Source organism: Acomys minous, assembly GCF_964271855.1.
Source record: "Acomys minous genome assembly, chromosome: 6".
Classification (NCBI taxonomy): domain Eukaryota; kingdom Metazoa; phylum Chordata; class Mammalia; order Rodentia; family Muridae; genus Acomys; species Acomys minous.
Genome location: NC_140487.1, coordinates 111584967 through 111602692, shown reverse-complemented (window position 1 = coordinate 111602692; position 17726 = coordinate 111584967). Strand labels below are relative to the sequence as shown.

The window sequence follows — 17726 nt, the reverse complement described above, 5'->3', positions numbered from 1 at the left end:
GTGAAGAGGCCGGGCGGTGGCGCACGCCTTTAATCCCAGCAATCGGGAGGCAGAGGCAGGTGCATCTCTGTGAGTTCGAGGCCAGCCTGGTCTACAAAGCAAGTCCAGGATAGCCAAGGCTACACAGAGAAACCCTGTCTCGAAAAAACAAACAAAAAAGAATACTGTAAGGAAAGCTTCTACTCCAGGACGCAGGTCCTCCAGGAGGGCAGGGCATCTGGGAATTTCATGTCGTGTCAGACACTGTAGGTGGCCGAGTCGCATCACAGGGAGTGGTCCCACTGTGGGCAACATGGCAGCTCCTAGCAGGGAAACCTGGACCGTCTTCCGGGTTCCGTACCGCTGGCCGGGCTACTTCCGGCTGCGAGATGGCTGGGTTCCCGGGACTCGAACGGAAGTTCCGGCGGGGGCGGCGGAGGGGGAAGAGTGTGTGTCTGTGCCGGAGAAAGGGGAGAATCGCCCGAACGGTCTCGGAAGCCCCTGGGAGTGAGGTACCCAGCCGAGCATGCGGCGAGGCTGCGAGGGTCTCGGGGCGGCGGCGAGGAGTGGCCGGAGGGCGCTGTCCTGTCCTGGGACGGCCGGGCCAGGGGCTGCGCGCGTGGCTGGAGGGCGGCTGCGCGTTGGGCAGTGGGAGACCCCATTGTGGGGCGGAGGCTTCCCAGGGTCAATGCCCCTTTGTGGGCAGGTGCGAGCCCTGGGGCAGGGTAGCAAATGTCACTGTAGGGATGTAAGGACCCTCGGTCAGAACCCCGGTTCCCACTGTAGAGAACGGGAGACGCCGGGTCATCCTTTGGAGAGTGGGAGCCGGACGGAGGTGGGAGTCCCCGGAGCCGGGAGATCCTAGCTTAGGGTGGCAGGTGCTTAGCCTGTGGGAAGAGAAGCCCCAGGGTCAGAGGTGTGGAAAGATGCTGTGTGGTCTTCCTGCCGTGAGGAGGGGCAGTCGAGGTCAGGGCTGCAAAGTGGGGAGCCCGTGGGAGGGCGGGGCGCCCTTAAGACACTTAAGAAGCAGGTAGCGGAAGCTTCCGGAGTTTGGAGGATGCTGTGGGGAGGGGCCAGCCAGACTGATATTCTTTTGTGTTGGGAGTCCCAACACCTGTTCATTTGGGAGACCCATTTGGCGTCAGTGACAGCAGCAACAGCAGGTAGCCCTGTGGGGGTAGGAAGGCTTGGGACCCCAGTGTGTGGTGGCGAATGGCAAAAGAGAGTTGTTAGGCTCCCGTGGGACATGGGTGGCTTCCGGAGACCCTGGGTCCTGAGCCAGAAACTGCTAAGAAGATTGGCTAGGAGGGGAGGAGAGGGAAGATGGAGAAGATGGGAGGTGGGTGGGACTGAAAGACTGTTTTTTGGCATTTCTCTCTCCTTTATCTCTCTCTTAGGGAAGGACTCGGGGAAGCGGTGTTCAGGGTTTCAGGAAAAGAGATACCTGGTCCCTTGGAGGAGGGTCCCTTGGAAGGGTGAAATTAGCCCTCAGAGGCTTACAGGGAGAGGGGCTGCAGGAAATGCCCTGCCTTCCCTTGCCCTCCGCTTCAGCACTTCCAACCCCTAAGCGCCGTGCCAGCCCATCTGTACCACTCTTAGGCTCTGGTGTTGGGTCAGAACCAGGGATGCGAGTTCTAGATCATGAGGATGGTGGCTGCCTCTGCATCTCAACCTTGGGGGTGGGGCCAACTTTCTGCTTTTCCTTTTCTTTTTATGCGTTTAGTTTTATTTTGTGTGCATTGGTGTCTTGCTTGCATATGGATCTTTATGAGGGTGTTGGATCTCCTGGAACAGGAGTTACAGACAATTATGCGCTGCCATGTGGGTTCTGGGAATTGAACCTGGGTCCCCTGGAAGAGCAGCCAGTGCTCTTCATCAGAGCCACCTATCTAGGTCCCTGGGGCCAACTTTTACCCCTCTGCCCCAGATTTCTTTAAAAAAAAATAATTTATTTAATTTTATTTTATGTACATTGGTGTGGAGGTGTCAGATCCCTTCAAACTCGAATTACAGACAGTTGTGAGCTGCCACGTGGGTGCTGGGAATTGAACCCAGGTCCTCTGGAAGAGCAGGTAGTGCTCTTAACCACTGAGCCATCTCTCCAGCCCCTCCCCCGGATTTTTTTCTGCCTCTATTTTTTTTTTTTTCGTCTGCTCAGAATCAAACCCTGGTCCTGTGCAGAGCCAATGGCCTGGGTGGGCTTCTTAAAACCAGGAAGCTTCTTTGGCTTGACTTTGCCTACCTACCTCCCGCCTTCCCTTGTCCAGGCCCAGCCTGCAGGAAGCCCTGCAGTGTATGTGTGGTAACACCATGTCTGTGCCCCTGCTCACCGACGCTGCCACCGTGTCTGGAGCTGAGCGGGAAACGGCCGCGGTAAGGGCCCACCGAGCGCTGGGTGGCGACTGGCTGGAGGCAGTGTGGGAAACATGGAGGTGGCAGCATGCGAAGAGAGGAGCCTGAGGCTAGGAGGGGCGTAGTAACCTATTGGCTCGCGGGCTGGAGAGATGGCTCAGCGGTTAAGATTCCCTGATTGCTCTTCCTGAGGTCCTGAGTTCAATTCCCAGCAACCATATGGTGGCTCACAACCATCTATAATGAGATCTAGTGCCCTCTTCTGGCCTGCAGGTGTACATGCAGGCAGAACACTGTAAATAAATCTTTAAAAAAAAAAAAAAAAAATAGGGCTGGAGAGATGGCTCAGAGGTTGAGAGCACTGACCATTCCGCTGTTCTTCCAGAGGTCCTGGAGTTCAGTTCCCAGCAACCACATGGTGGCTCACAACCATCTATAATGTGATCTAGTGCCCTCTTCTGGCCTACAGGCGTGCATACAGGCAGAGCACTGTATACATAATAAACAAAATCTTTTTATAAAAATAAAAAATATAACCTATTGGCTCCCACCTGGGTTTCCCTCCAAGTCAGGGTTGGGGTGGGAGTGGGGCGGGGCAGAGGCTGGGGGAGGGGCAATCTGGAGTTGGAGGATCTCAAGGGGCATCTCCCATCCCATCTCTGACTTTTTTCTAGGTTATTTTTTTACATGGACTTGGAGACACAGGGTGAGTGAGCTGAGGGGTGGGGGTGCTCCTTCATCAGCTAGGGCTGGAGGGGCATTGTCCCTCCTGATCCTTCCTACACTCAGCCTCTTCTTCCCTCCCACAGGCACAGTTGGGCTGACGCCCTCTCCACCATCCGGCTTCCTCATGTCAAGTACATCTGTCCCCATGCGTGAGTGTCATCCCAGCTGGAGAGGGCTGGGGGCGTGGGGGGGTGTCCTCTTAGTCTTAGGCCTGGTGTCTTCATCAGCTACCTCCTGGGGCTTGGGCTCTAAGCAGTCAGGCCACGTTCAATCTTAGCTCCCTGGTGCCCTAGGAGTGGGCTCTAGTTCCAGCCTTCACCCCTCAAAGCTTCCTAGACCCAAGAACTCCTAAAAGGAGCCTCCCTCAAGTACTCACCCCCTGGGCTGGCCCCCGTCACCCGGTGTTGGTCTCCGCTCCTCCATCGTTACCGCTGATGCCCCAAACACAGCCTCCGGCCCCACGTGGCAGGTTGCCTGGTAACACTTGAAACACAGTCCCTGCCTGCTGGGAGGGGCCCCCAAGGGCAGCTCTGCCCGTTCCCAGGCTCTCTCTCTCTCTCTCTCTCTCTCTTTCTCTACTGATGCTTTCTCCCTCCTGTGACCACGTGGCCACCCCTCTCCAGGCCCAGGATTCCTGTGACACTCAACATGAAGATGGTGATGCCTTCCTGGTGAGTTTGGGACAGGGATGAGATTGGGACCGAAGCCGCTGCAGGGGCCGGCCAGCTCTTCTAAACACTGCTGCCTCCGCCTGTCCAGGTTTGACCTGATGGGGCTGAGCCCAGACGCCCCAGAGGACGAAGCTGGCATCAAGAAGGCAGCAGAGAACAGTAAGGCCTCAGCCCTCCCTCCCTCCCTCGTCACCCCCCCCTTCCCAGAGCACTGAGGCAGTGCCCACCCCCTCCCCTCCAGCAGTCTCCTCCCCCCAGCCTTGCCCTTTCCCCCTCCAGTCAAGGCTTTGATTGAACACGAGATGAAGAATGGGATCCCTGCCAATCGAATCGTCCTGGGCGGCTTTTCGCAGGTGAGGAGGGTATGAGGAGGGGGGGGGGGCTGGGTGTGTCTGCTGTGTCTGCGTTGTTTCCTCCTGACCTGTCATTCTCCTCTCCGCAGGGCGGGGCCCTGTCCCTCTATACAGCCCTCACTTGCCCCCACCCTCTGGCTGGCATCGTGGCGTTGAGCTGTTGGCTGCCTCTGCACCGGAACTTCCCCCAGGTGGGTACCCCCACAGGCCCCTCCCGTCCTTTGTCCCTGCGGCTCGGGCACTGTGCTCCATGTGGCACTGACCTTTGCCCACAGGCAGCCAACGGTAGTGCCAAGGACCTGGCCATCCTTCAGTGCCACGGGGAGCTGGATCCCATGGTACCTGTTCGATTTGGGGCCCTGACAGCTGAGAAGCTCCGGTCTGTCGTCACGCCCGCCAGGGTCCAGTTCAAGACATACCCAGGCGTCATGCACAGCTCATGTCCTCAGGTCAGTGGGGATGGCCTACTCCTGTGCTCCCCGCCCCCCCCAGCCTTTCCCATCGCAGAACCTCACAGTCTTCCCTCACCCCAGGAGATGGCAGCTGTAAAGGAATTTCTGGAGAAACTTCTGCCTCCGGTCTAACTAGTTGCTGCCTCCCGTTGTGGGTCCCCAGCTCACAGGGGACCCAGCAAGCAAGCGCCGCACCATCTCGGATCTGAGCCGGTCGAGCCCCTGCCCCTTCTCTTCCCACCCTGTCCTCTTCCCACAGGCCTCTGGGGCAGGTGGCCGAGGCTGGCCAGGCCTTCCTGCTGGACTCGGCCATCTGGAAGTCAGCAGCAGGGGTTAGGGCCGCTTTCTTATCCCGCGTCCCCAGAGGCGGGCCCCAGCAGCAGTATTGGAGGGGCTGTAGGCAGCGGGAGAAAGGGGCCCAGCTGCTGACCCACTCAGGACCTCACTCACTAGCCCCGCTTTGGGCCCCCTCCTGTGACCTCAGGGTTTGGCCCATGGGGCCCTCATGGCCCCACCCCAGTGATTCTGCCCGGATAATCGCGTCTCCTGCCTCACTGCAGCTGCTTCTGTCACGAATGTGTCCACGGCCCTGGGGCCCCTGCTGCTTGTGGGCTGCCTGCGCCTGGGCAGGCAGGTGGGTGAGGAGGTAGAGTCCCTGAGCCTCTCTCCCCAGAGGGGCTGGGCCCTGCCTCCCCATGGCTCTTCCTTGCAGGCCTGGAGCCTGCAGGGCTGGATTGAGGTTCAAGGGCCCCCTACCCCCTGCTGTCTCACCCCCCACTACACCCCCACTCTAGGGCCAGGGAGGTGGTGGGGGAGGAGTTGTCTTGTCTTCTGTCTTTTGTGGTTTTGGGTGTTTTTCTTGTTTTGTCCTAGATTCCGATAAAATTAAAAGAAACTGCTTCAACTCTCAGGCCTGCTTGGTGCAGTACAGGGTGACGGGCTGTGGGGATCTGCGTCAGGATAAGAAACATTTTTATTTTAACTACTTTGGAAAGCTTAGTCCTAGCAATATAAGTTAATGCCTTAGGGAGGCTATGGTCCCAGACCCCCCCCACACATATGCTCTAGGGGGGGTCACATGAGCTCCTGGATCCTGGGGGAGATAGGCTGGACAGACCCAGGCTCCTGCCTGGCCAGTGGGGCCAGAGGTCTCCTGCCTGGAGGGCTGAGCAGGCAGCTGGCATTTGAGGTAGGGTGGCCTCAGCGTGGCCCTAGAGCTGAGGGTCCTGTGGAGGTGGGAAACAGGCAGCTGCTCTTCTCCCTTTCTGGCCAATGGCAAGGAGGCCTCAGGCCTGGGCCCCAAAGCCTGACGGGTTCTGCTGCTGCCAGCGCCATAAGTCTTCACCTGTGCAGACACGGAGGGTCAGGGCTTGCCCGAGGACAGCCCTTAGAGCCAGCTCCTCCCTCTTCCGGGTGAGGCACTCACACATCCTGTCCAGCCCCAAAGCCGCTGTCCAGCCCAGCTCCTCGTGGGCCAGGCTGGGATTGGCATAACAGACCGCCACGTCACCTTCCCGCCGCGCCACCACCTTGTACGGGATCTGCGAGGGAGGGAGTGGGTATTTAGCTGAACGGGCCCTGGGCCTCAGGAACCGCGAGCAAGAGCTGGGCCAGGCACCTAGCACTGAAGTGCAAGGCGGGCTGGAGGCGGCGGGCCCTACCTTCTTCCCAGAGGCCTTCTCCATGGCTTGGACCATCTGCAGGACGGAGTAGCCTGTGCCTGTGCCAAGGTTGTAGGTCTGCCCAGGAGAACGGGGGATGTTGGATGGGGTATGTATAATATATGTCTCTCTCTCATTCACCCCACGTGCCACATTTGCCCCAGATCCAACCCCCCCCCCCCCCCCCGGCTCCTACCCGGTAACCACACTGCTCCTTCAGCTTCCTCAAGGCTGCTATGTGGCCCTTCGCCAGATCCACCACATGAATGTAATCCCTTACACCTGCAGGGGAAGTGGTGCTATGGGACGTCTGTCCTGCTCAGTCCCCCTCCTTGTCCCGACTCTTAGGCTCACCTGTCCCATCCTTTGTAGCATAGTCATCACCAAAGACATTCAGGGCTTCTCGACGCCCGATTGCCACCTAGGGCAGAGGTCAGGTCAGCTTCTTCAAGGGCCCTGGCACCCGTGGTACTCCGAGGTCCCCTGGGTTTAGCCCCCCCTACCTGGGAGACATAGGGCATGAGGTTGTTGGGGATGCCCTGGGGATCCTCGCCGATGCGGCCAGAGGCGTGGGCGCCTATGGGATTGAAGTACCGAAGCAGCACGGCGTTCCAGGCCTGTGTGGTGCAGGTCAGACAGTGGGGCCGGGGCGCATGCACTGAGTCCCAACTCCATCCACAGCCATTTCCCTCACCCACGTCTGCTCTGTGTTCTCTACCAACGAGCCAAGGACAGCACCAGCTGCTGCCACCTTGGGCAGAATACTGTCACTTCTCAGCCTCAGTCTCCTTGTGGTGAGAGTGCCAATCCTGGCTCAAGGGGGCCAGTGAACGGAGCGAAGGCTGGGCCAAGGGGTCCTCACCTTGTCTGCCCGGCACAGGTCCCGGATCATCTCTTCAATGAAGAACTTGGACTTGCCGTAGGGGTTGGTGCAGCCCCCGGTGGGGTGGGCCTCGTCCAGAGGCAGGTACTGGGGGTTCCCGTACACGGTGGCTGAGCTGCTGAACACCAGGTTCTTCACCTCATGGGCCCTCATGATCTGGCCGTGGAGGGGAGGGTCAGTGGCCTGTGCTGCACTTGTAACAGTCCCACTTGTTACTCCACCCTAGGAGGGCGGGGCTGAGGCGATGTGCAAGTCAGTTACAGAGAGGGAGACAGGCTGGGAGGTGAAGAGAGGCATGTGTCCAAGATGGTGCACCCCGGGTCCTCTCCTTCTCCCCCACAGGCTCTTACTGTGGCTCGCATGCCCGACAGCCCGGGGCGCAGCTGGCCTGTGTCCCCTTCCTCTTACCTCCAGAAGCTGGATGGTCCCGGTTAGGTTAACTCTGTAGTAATCCAGAGGCTTCTGCACCGACTCCCCAACAGCCTTGAGCCCCGCAAAGTGGATGACGGCCTTAAAGCTGTGCTGCAGTGGTAAAGCTAGGGTCAGAGGAGGCTGGGCAGGGCTTGGCGGTGCTCCTCCTACCTGGCAAGCAGCGTGCTCACGCGTTCTCTGGGACAGGGTCTCTATGTAGCCCCAGCTGTCCTGGAACTTGCTATGTAGACCACACTGGTCCCAAACTCACCGAGATCTGCCTGTCTCTGCCTCCCAAGTGCCGGGTTTAAAGGCGTGCTCTACCTAGCCTCGCTAGCACCACCCCAAGATAGGGTTTCTCTGTGTAGCCCTGGCTGTCCTGGACTCGCTGGCCTTGAACTCACGGAGATCTACCTGCCTCTGCTCCCCTGAGTGCTGGGATTACAGGCCTGAGGCACCATGCCTGGGGTACCCACCTTCTTAAAGAGGTGCTGTAGGGCTGCCTGGTCCAAGATGTCCATCTCCTCAAAGTCCACAGAACGGCCTGTCAGCTCCTGGACCCGCCGTAGGCTCTCAGGCATGGAGTCTCCTCCTGGTGGGGCATGCAGAGGCCACCAACACATTAGAAGATGGGGTCCCGTATCCAACCCCTCTGGAAACCACTCATCATTTCCTACCCCGCTCACTCACCACGGATGGCATTGTGGAAGTTGTCGATGACCACAGGCGAGTAGCCTGCCTCCAGCAGCTCCAGTACTGTGTGGCTGCCAATGTAGCCAGCCCCGCCTGTGACCAGCACCTTCTCTCCCATGGTGCCTGCTTAGAAGACGCAGAGTTTCAGATGTCACTGAGGCTGTCTGCATGGGGCCTCGCTCCAACTCCTAACTGGATGCTGGTCCCCTAACTTCATCTTGGAGGAGGCAAGGGTGAGCGTAGTCTAAGGAGGGGCTCCAGAGTCAGTCCTGGGTCTGACTGGATAACTCTCACTTTCTGATGAATTATTGCACACATACCACATGATAGGAGGGCCCAAAGAGGCGATTTAAAGCTCTGCCGCCTGTGTATGTAGGCGGCAGCCACGCCAAATTGTCTAGCTTCTGTTGTGTAGGGAGGGAAAATAGGACTTATTTTTTTCTTTTGGTTTTTCAAGACAAGGTTTCTCTGTGTAGCCTTGGCTGTCCTGGACTCTCTTTGTAGACTGGGCTGGCCTCGAAATCACAGCGATCCAACTGCCTTTACCTTCCCGAGTGCTGGGATTAAAGGTGTGCGCCACCGGGCACAGCCCAGAAGATAAGACTTTTGAAGACCTACTCTTCCTGTCTCCGTGTCTGGAGAATGGGCAGTCCTCGTCCGAAGAAAATAAGGCTTCAGGAGAGGGGATGTTAGGGTTTGAAAAAGGTGTCTGTCGCTATAAACTCTGGCCTTGTCCCAGCAGCAAAAGGTTCCTGGGTTTGGTGACTAATACACACACTGCCTCAACAACCCTTCCCCAGGAAGGTCAGTTGAGAGGAAGCAGTGAATACACTAAATGGTTTCCAAGGTGGCTGAGAGCCAGTTGAAGTACCAGCAGCCTGGGAGCGGCTTGGGCTTCACCCCACCCTGGGTCAGCCAATAGCTCACTTTGGCCCAGCTGGGTCACTCATGCTACAGATCCCGCCCAAGTTCGGGCGGCACGGAGTGGGCACGGTGTCGACGTGGATTTGGCTGGCAGGCCGGCCGCTGCCAGGTGTACATCCCCGCCCTGAGCAAACTGTTAGGCGGACAGAAAGGAAATCCACACACTGAGGCCTTTCAGTCTCACCACCTGGCTCGCTGCCAGCCTTTCCCCGGGCTGCCTCAAGTCTCTGCTGGGGTCACTTCTGCTACAACGCACTGGGCTGGGGCGCCCGCTGCATGCCAAGACTCACTACCCCGCACTGGTGCGTTATTTTCCCCACATCTGCACGAGGCAGGTGCTTCCACTAGCGCTTCGTACTAGGATCAGAGCCTGGAGGTGGTGTGCCTGGGTACAGCGGTTAAGAACCTGCTGCCAAGTCTACTCCCCACGACTGTACTCTGCTCCCGCACTGCGCGAGGATGCCACGGAGCGGTCGCAGAAGGGACCCTAGAGCCAGAAAGCCTGCTCTCAGGCTGCTCCGCTCCACTCGGGACTCGGGGGGGAGGGTAACCTTAGTCAGCGGCCCCCTCCCCAGTTTTCCCGGTCTGTAAAAATGGAGGGGGAGCGGATCCTGGATCCCAAGAGCCCGGACGCGGCCGAGCTTAGCGCTGGACTTTGGTCCTGGGCTGGGAGCTCGGGCCCGAATGAATGGGCTCGGGTGGTCCCCGCCACGGGCGCGGAAAACGCGAGCCGAAGGGGCGGTCCTGTCCCTGTCCCCAACATGAACTGACCCACTTGGAATTCCCTCGCTCCCCGCCAACCACAAGCCCTTCCGAGCCCTCTAAGCCCCTTCATTCGGCCACCCGAACCTGCTGAGGATCCCGCGCGGACTCCGAGCGCCGCCTCCCGCCACGGGCGCGGCGATCTCTTTAAGGGCTGACAGCCCAGCCTGACCCCGCCCCCTCCTCGCCTTCCAGCAGACGTGTCTGCTGCTACCGGACGTACGGCGGCTCTGGAGGGGCAAATGCCTGCACCGGCTTTAGGAGACTGCGCCGTGCGTTTCCATCCAGGGCGGAAATGAGGAGAGTGGACGCCATCCGGTGACCCGCGGTCTGTAGAGGAGAAACAGGGTCAGGACTGTTGGCCTCCTCATTCCTGGCAGCTGCACCCTTCTACTCTGGGCCGCTCGCTGCTTTCCAAGCTTCCCCGCATCTGTCAAACCCTTAATCCGGCGGCTCTAGTTGGAGGGCGTGGCTGGCCTGGGCTGCGCCCCGAATCTAAGTCCACTTTGGGAACAAACCCAAGAAGAGGAAGGAACCTTTAAATTCGCAGTAGCAATTGCTTTGCCTGTATCTGAGCCAGCGCCTCCCTCCCTCCCACCCTCAAAGGTGTATCTGCACCTGCGCACCCAGTTTTGTCTCGGTTTAAAATAAGAGGGGCTGGAAGATGGGCTCAGGGCGCTTGTTGCTCCTGAAGGGGACCTGAGTGCGGGTCCCTCACACACACACCGCTCGCTTGTCGTTCCGTGGGATCCCTTATCCTCTTCTGGCCCCCGCGGTACATACCTGGCATTCTTTCACATATACATAAATGAAAATAAAGCCTTCAGTCTCAGCATTTTGGGCGGCGGGGGCACTTACTCCTCTTCACGACCACTTGTTCCTGCAGCTCCAGGGGACTTACACCTGCAGTCACTCACACACTTTTTTTGTTTTTTGTTGTAAAGATGTTTCTTAGCCCCAGAGAGCAAAAAGTACTTTTGAGAACATGACACCCCATTCCCAATAGGTGGGGTGGGTGTTTGTGGTGGGTACCAATGATTGTTATCCTTGAATGGGGTTGGTTATGTTAGTAAAGGTTACATACATTTAGAGATTTCTTTCTCCTCTCTATCGTCTTTCTCTCTTATCTTTCTAGCCTATCTAGTGTTAGGGGAAAGGAGGGAAAAGGCAATGATAAAAGGGGAGGATATGGAACGGTAGTAAAAGGTAGATTATTGAATCTATGAGCCTCAAATATTTTACATTGGTATGATCGATGGAAATTTATGATTATTTTGTTCAACTTTTGATTTATGTATTATACATATTGTATATTGACAGATTTTGTTTGATGTTTGACTGATGTATTGTACATATGTAACTCATTTAAAAATGTGATGTATAGGTCTAGTTTGTTTGTTTGTTTGTTTGTTTGTTTTTTGAGACAGGGTTTCTCTGTGTAGCCTTGGCTGTCCTGGACTCACTTTGTAGAGCAGGCTGGCCTCGAACTCACACAGATTCACCTGCCTCAGCCTCTCGAGTGCTGGGATTAAAGGTGTGCGCCACCATGCTTGGCTTTAAAGTTCTAGTCTTATGAGAGCTAACTACTACAAACTGTACAAGATGGTTGGAGATACAAGTTAGTAGTTAGTCACCTACAAATCTTATTTGTAGTCTTGTTAGAAACTAGTTAAATACAGAGGAAGCTTTATTTAGTCTCTTGCATATGTTTTCAAGGTTAAGCAGATAGTACATAGCTAAAAACATGCGATGCTTGTCTATTTAGATATACTGACAGATACCCACAGGCCAGAAGAGGTCTGCCTCAGATCACATTACAGATCGTTGTGAGCCACCATATGGTTGCTGGGAATTGAACTCAGGACCTCTGGAAGAGCAGTCAGTGCTCTTAACCTCTGAGCCATCTCTCCAGCCCCTCATAATTATTTTTATTGTATATAGTTTATTATTTTTTAATAGAAAGGGGGATTTGTAGTGGATATACACGTTTTTGTTTTGATCCCAAGTGTGGGATGAAGAACAGGCTTGTGAGAGAACAGGTGATGTGAATCCACTGGAAGACAAACCACCTTGTGTGGGGGCTTGGTTTTTGCCAGCTGAAACATATCCTAGTACAGACTCTGACATACACACACACACACACACACACAGACACAGAGAGAGAGAGAGACAGAGAGAGAGAGACAAAGACAGAGTTTGGCTGTTCAGCACTCCACTTCCAGACGCTCCTAGAGAGACTACTCCAGAAAATGCTTTAGGGCTCTGGGTTCTGGCTGCTGTTCCAGCAGCAGTTTTGGTTGAGTTGCTGGTCTGCTGAAATCCTGCCTGCCTGACTACACCAAGGGAATCCATCGCTCCAAGGAATTGAGGTCTACTTCTCCTGTTCCCATTAACCTCCTTTCTCTCCTATCTAGGGTAGGTGGGTTGGAAGGGAGATGTAAACATTAAAGAACCCCAAATAAAGTAGGTTTGGAAAAAGTCAAAGCTACAGAGACCCCCTCTACTGTGGAGAGCCACAGATAGCAGCGCCCCCTGCTGCTTCCCTGGCGCAATGCGCCCCTTTTGCGCATGTGCAGTGAGCAAGCCCCCCTTATGCGCATGCCTGAAGGCATGGCGTGAGGTGGCGTGATTCGAACAAGGCATAGCGTGAGGTGGCGTGATCTGAACAAGGCATAGCATGAGGTGGCATGATCCGAACGCACCAACCAGGAGTGACAACGTGGCAGTCTCTGATAGGACCAGGCACACTATAAAGGTTCTGTGGGAGCTTTTCCCGGGGTCACTCCAGGATCCTGAATAAACTGCGGCGAGAAGAGTTCCCGGTGTTGGTGTCTTTCCTGCTGGTCGGGGGCGGCATCGACATTTTGGTGGCCCGTACGGGGAATCTCAGAACTTGCGGCAGCCAGGGCAGCTAGCTGGTAAGTTCCTGGTCAGTGGGACATAACTGTTAAGTTCTCAGGCTTTGAGACAATAAAGTTCCGGGGCTCGGACAAAATGGGGAATTACATTTTGGGGAAAGTGAAAGAGGAACGGTTTGAAGGGGACGATTCTGGCCCCGAGGATGAAGAATTAGAGGAGTTGGCTGAACGGCTAGATAGCATTATTATACCAAAAAAGAAGGGGATCAAGATTACGCAGCCGTCAGCTCCTGAACTAGAGCCACCTGAATCTCCAGGTGGAATAAGACCCCCGCCCCATATACCAGGGGGAGGTAGGTCTGCCTGTCCTGAGGTATGGAGGCAATTTCATTTGCAAAATGCCCCTCATTGTTACCCAGTTTTTCAGAATGCACAAGGGAATCGTTATCACGAACCCTTGGATTTTAAAATTGTCCAAAGACTGGCTGAGTCTGTTTGTGCTTATGGCACAACCGCAGCCTTTGTTATGGCGCAGTTGGAGTCCCTAGGGAGATATTGCATGACACCCTCAGATTGGCAAAATTTAGCACAAGCCTGCCTTTCACCTGGCGCCTATTTAGATTGGAAAGCTTATTACATTGAGTTCTCAGCTGAGCAGGCAACTGCCAATGCAGCTAACGGACAACCGGCATGGGACCAGGATATGTTTATGGGGCAGGGACATTTCGCTAACCAACAGACAGGATATCTGGTGCAAGTTTTTGAGCAAATTAATTTTATTGGCACAAGGGCATGGAAAGCCCTTCCTAAATGAGGGGAAGTATCTGGAAATCTCACAAAAATTATTCAAGGAGGCAATGAAATATTTGCCGACTTTGTGGCCAGATTAGTTGATGCCGATGGAAAGATCTTTGGCGACCCAGATACTGCAATACCTTTGATAAAACAACTTATTTTTGAGCAATGTACCAAGGAGTGTAGACAAGCTATAAATCCATACAAAAATAAATCTTTAGATGTGTGGTTAAAGATCTGCAGAGAGATAGGGGGACCATTATCAAATGCAGGATTGGCTGCAGCCGTGATGCAGGCAGCCCAAGGAGGGAATAGAAAGGGAATTACTGGTCCTCAAAATTGCTTCAAGTGCGGCAAAGAAGGACATTTCAGATGCCAGTGTCCCAGGGGGATTAATCAGACTAGTCAAAATCCTCCTCCACGTACACCTGGCCTCTGTCCTAAATGCAGGAAAGGAAATCATTGGGCTAATGAATGCCGGTCAGTAAAAGACATTAATGGTCAACCACTAGCAGCAGGATTTAGGGGAGCAAGGCCAAAAAACGGGACACGGGGCCCTCGTCCTCAGGGCCCTCAAATATATGGGGCAATGGAGGAGACCAGGGCTCCGGAACAGTGGCCGAGTCTGCGTTCTCCCATAGAATGGCAACGCCCCAGAGAGCTACTAGAGGGAGCGCAGGCCTCGACTTCTGTTCTACCACCAGACTCGTGCTGACCCCACAAATAGGGCCTCAGTTGATAGCCACTGATTTCACTGGCCCTCTACCAAAAGACACAGTGGGACTACTAATTGGCCGTAGTTCTACTACATTGCAGGGCCTTATTATTCATTCCGGTGTAATTGATTCAGATTATACAGGCACTGTAAAAATTATAATCTCATCTCCTCGTGGGGTGAGCGCGATTTTGCCCAGTGACCATCTAGCGCAGTTGCTCATTCTTCCTAGCTGTCATAATTTATTCCCGGCAAAAGACCAAACACGTGGAGAGAAGGGATTTGGATCCTCAGGAGCTTCGGTTTACGTGGCTATGAATTTACAAAATCGCCCCACTCTAAAACTTTTAATAGAAGGAAAAGCAATCACTGGCCTTATGGACTCAAGAGCAGACATCAGCATAATTGCAAAAGGTGATTGGTCCCCCGGATGGCCTGTTCAAACCTCTAGTCACTTACTCAGAGGGCTGGGTTTCGAGAAAACCCCAAATATTAGTGCCAGAATGCTAAACTGGAAAGATGAAGAAGGACATGGAGGAGTTTTCCAACCCTATGTATTAGAAGTCCCCATAACCTTGTGGGGAAGAGATTTATTGAATGCAATGGGATATAAGATCACTAATCAGGAATCCTACAGCAGACAGTCCCAGGAGATGAGGAATAATATGGGATATATTGGAGGAAAAGGACTTGGAAAAAATTTGCGGGGGCCTCCAGATCCTATTCACGGCATTCCAAAGCTTGGCCGTAAGGGTCTGGGTTTTTCCTAGGGACCACTGAGGATACAATTCCCATTACATGGAAAACTGAGGAACCTGTATGGGTTCCCCAGTGGCCCCTGCCCTCAGTAAAATTGCAAGCCATTCATGAGCTGGTTAAGGAACAGCTGGAACTAGGTCATTTACAGGCCTCAGTTTCACCATGGAATACACCCATCTTTGTTATAAAAAAGAAATCAGGCAAATGGAGCTTATTACATGACTTGTGAGCTATTAATAATCAGATGATGCCAATGGGGCCAGTCCAAAGAGGCCTCCTGTTGCCATCCACTTTACCTGAAAATTGGCATATTATTGTGGTAGACATCAAGGATTGCTTCTTCTCCATTCCTCTGTCTCCAAAAGACACAATGAGATTTGCTTTCACAGTACCCTCGATAAATCATACAGAGCCTGATCAGAGATTTGAATGGGTAGTGTTACCACAAGGAATGGCTAATAGTCCTACAATGTGTCAGTTATATGTCGCTGAAGCCATTCAGGGATTTAGGAAAGAATTTCCTCAACTTAAGTGCTTTCATTACATGGATGATATTTTGACTTGTGCAAAGAGTGAGGAGGTTTTAGTTCAAGCTTACACCCGGCTAGTCCTGAGCTTAAAGGTAAAAGGATTGTTCATTGCTCCAAAGAAGGTGCAGAAGGCTACAATTATTGATTATCTAGGGACAAGAATATGTCAGGATAGAGTTACCCCACAAAAAATTACATTAAGAACTGATAGTTTGAAAACACTTAATGATTTCCAAAAATTGCTGGGGGATATGCAATGGCTGCGACCCTACTTAAAACTCACTAATTCCCAATTACAACCACTGTATATTTTGCCTGGGGATCCTGCCTTAACTTCCCCTAGGATTCTTACCCCTGAGGCAAGAGCGGCCTTATCCCTTGTTGAGGATGGATTAATTACTGCAAGTCTTACCAGATGGAATCCCAATATAGCATTCCAATTATTAATCTTGCCCTCATATAGACAACCTACGGGTGTGTTATGGCAATCGGCACCTTTATTATGGATTCATCCAAAGATTTCCCCAGGAAAAACGCTCAGTCATTATCCTGATGCAGTAGCACAATTGGCCTTTGTAGGTTTACATCAAAGCCTTCAATATTTTGGACAATGGCCTGAGAAGCTTATTATACCTTATACAGCTCAACAATTTGAAGTACTTTCTCATACTCTGGATAATTGGGCAATACTTCACTGCAGTTATACTAGAGATATTGATAATCACTACCCGAAAGATCCCATTCTCCAGTTTGTCTCAGAGCATCCTGTTATTTTTCCTGTGGTCACATCTAAGCAACCATTAAAAAATTGCCCCACTATTTTTACTGATGGATCTAAAACAGGGCATGGAGCATATTCAGTTGATGGAGGCCAGCTGGTAATAAAGAAATTTGCCTCTGCTTCACCTCAAATAATTGAATTACAAATTGTCATCACTGTTTTTCAAGAATTCCCACAATCTTTTAATCTTCTCTCCGACTCCAAATACGTGGTTAATATAGTCAAAGAGTTAGAGATAACAGGGAAAATTAATATGAAAAGTGTAATTGGAGAATTGATATCCCAATTACAAACCCTCATTTGGAAACGTACTCAACCTTTCTTTATTCAACATATTCGAGCACATACCGGGCTCCCAGGGCCTTTATCAGAAGGTAATGATATAGTGGATAAAGCCACACGGGCCCATTGACTAATCTGGATCGAGCCAGTCAACTCCATTCTTATTTCCATGTTAATGCGAAAACTTTAGCCTCCCGCTTTGCCATTACACTCGAGGAGGCACAAATTGTGGTGAAAGAATGTCAAACACGTGCTCCTTTTAGGCCTCAACTACCCCTGGGGGTAAATCCTCGAGGCCTACATCCCTTGCATATCTGGCAGATGGATGTCACTCATATACCAGAATTTGGGAAGCTAAAATATGTGCATGTTTCGACTGACACTGCCTCAGGTATTATATTTGCATCCCCACATACAGGAGAAAAATCCCATCATGTTATTGATCATTGCTTTGTGGCATAGAGTGCCTGGGGCATGCCAAAATCTTATAAAACTGATAATGGTCCAGCTTATACATCTGCTACTTTTACCTCCTTCTGTGCACAGATGGGTGTTACATTACTTCATGGCCTCCCTTATAATCCTCAGGGACAAGGCATCACTGAAAGAGCACATCGCACCCTTAAGGAATGCCTTCAAAAACAAAAAAGGGGAATAGGGTATAAAAGAACACCTAGAGAGTGCTTTTTTTTGGCTATGTTAACTATAAATTTTTTTCAATTAGATAAGTGCGGCATGACGGCTGCCAAGCGTCATGAGAGCCGAGACTCTACTTATAAAGGCACAGTCATGTGGAAGGATGTCCTTACAGGGCAGTAGAAGGGCCCAGACCCAGTATTGGTCTGGGCGAGAGGATCTGTTTGTGTGTTTCCACAGGATGCAGACCAACCAGTGTGGGTGCCTGAAAGGTTAACTCGACATACAAAAGGAAAAAATGATGATGTTCCAAAGCTTCTGGCAGAGCCTGACCCCATAGATGGGAATCTGGATGATAACGGTGGGAAACATTCCGGGCTCCATGACACAACCTGAGTATAGGTGGAGAATCTTGTCGGGTTTTCCAAAACATACAACTGCAATTTTCCCAAGAATCTTCACCACCAATGTTTCGTTAACAAAAGAGATTGCACCTGATAAAG

General features: G+C 53.0%; 2 protein-coding genes and 1 long non-coding RNA gene across 5 annotated transcripts in view; 2 read left to right on the top strand and 1 right to left on the bottom strand.

The window, feature by feature from the left end:
* The window catches only part of LOC311601058, a 403201-nt gene that overhangs the window by 349105 nt on the left and 36370 nt on the right, over positions 1–17726 (top strand). The gene's annotated exons all lie outside the window — the stretch shown is intronic.
* On the top strand, positions 376–5443 carry LYPLA2 (lysophospholipase 2). Its single transcript, XM_084788368.1, has 10 exons — positions 376–491; positions 2247–2352; positions 3006–3037; positions 3141–3206; positions 3681–3728; positions 3817–3887; positions 4008–4081; positions 4171–4272; positions 4357–4530; positions 4615–5443. Exons 2-10 carry the CDS (start codon positions 2275–2277, stop codon positions 4663–4665), a joined length of 696 nt encoding a protein of 231 aa, XP_084644494.1. The 5' UTR covers positions 376–491; positions 2247–2274; the 3' UTR covers positions 4666–5443.
* Positions 5489–10150, bottom strand: GALE (UDP-galactose-4-epimerase). 3 transcript variants are annotated; one of them, XM_084788315.1, is made up of 11 exons: positions 9955–10148; positions 8179–8307; positions 7965–8080; positions 7486–7599; positions 7057–7233; positions 6698–6811; positions 6549–6615; positions 6391–6476; positions 6195–6272; positions 5960–6074; positions 5489–5878 (listed from the first exon to the last, which is right to left on the bottom strand). In XM_084788315.1, the coding sequence occupies exons 2-11, from the start codon at positions 8297–8299 to the stop codon at positions 5820–5822; spliced, it is 1047 nt and encodes a 348-aa protein (XP_084644441.1). In that variant the 5' UTR covers positions 8300–8307; positions 9955–10148; the 3' UTR covers positions 5489–5819. The 3 variants fall into 3 exon arrangements, with proteins under 3 accessions (XP_084644441.1, XP_084644442.1, XP_084644443.1); XM_084788316.1 differs by having other exon boundaries at positions 8179–8304; XM_084788317.1 differs by lacking the exon at positions 6698–6811 and having other exon boundaries at positions 9955–10150.

Excerpts from the sequence above, each read along its gene's own strand:
- LYPLA2 (XM_084788368.1), top strand. The coding sequence starts at position 2,275 with ATGTGTGGTAACACCATGTCTGTGCCCCTGCTCACCGACGCTGCCACC. Across the intron at positions 4,082-4,170 it reads TCCTGGGCGGCTTTTCGCAG|GGCGGGGCCCTGTCCCTCTA; the intron begins GTGAGGAGGGTA and ends TCCTCTCCGCAG. Across the intron at positions 4,273-4,356 it reads TGCACCGGAACTTCCCCCAG|GCAGCCAACGGTAGTGCCAA; the intron begins GTGGGTACCCCC and ends CTTTGCCCACAG.
- GALE (XM_084788315.1), bottom strand. The coding sequence starts at position 8,299 with ATGGGAGAGAAGGTGCTGGTCACAGGCGGGGCTGGCTACATTGGCAGC. Across the intron at positions 6,812-7,056 it reads ACCTGTGCCGGGCAGACAAG|GCCTGGAACGCCGTGCTGCT; the intron begins GTGAGGACCCCT and ends TGCACCACACAG. Across the intron at positions 5,879-5,959 it reads TTTGGGGCTGGACAGGATGT|GTGAAGACTTATGGCGCTGG; the intron begins GTGAGTGCCTCA and ends GTGTCTGCACAG.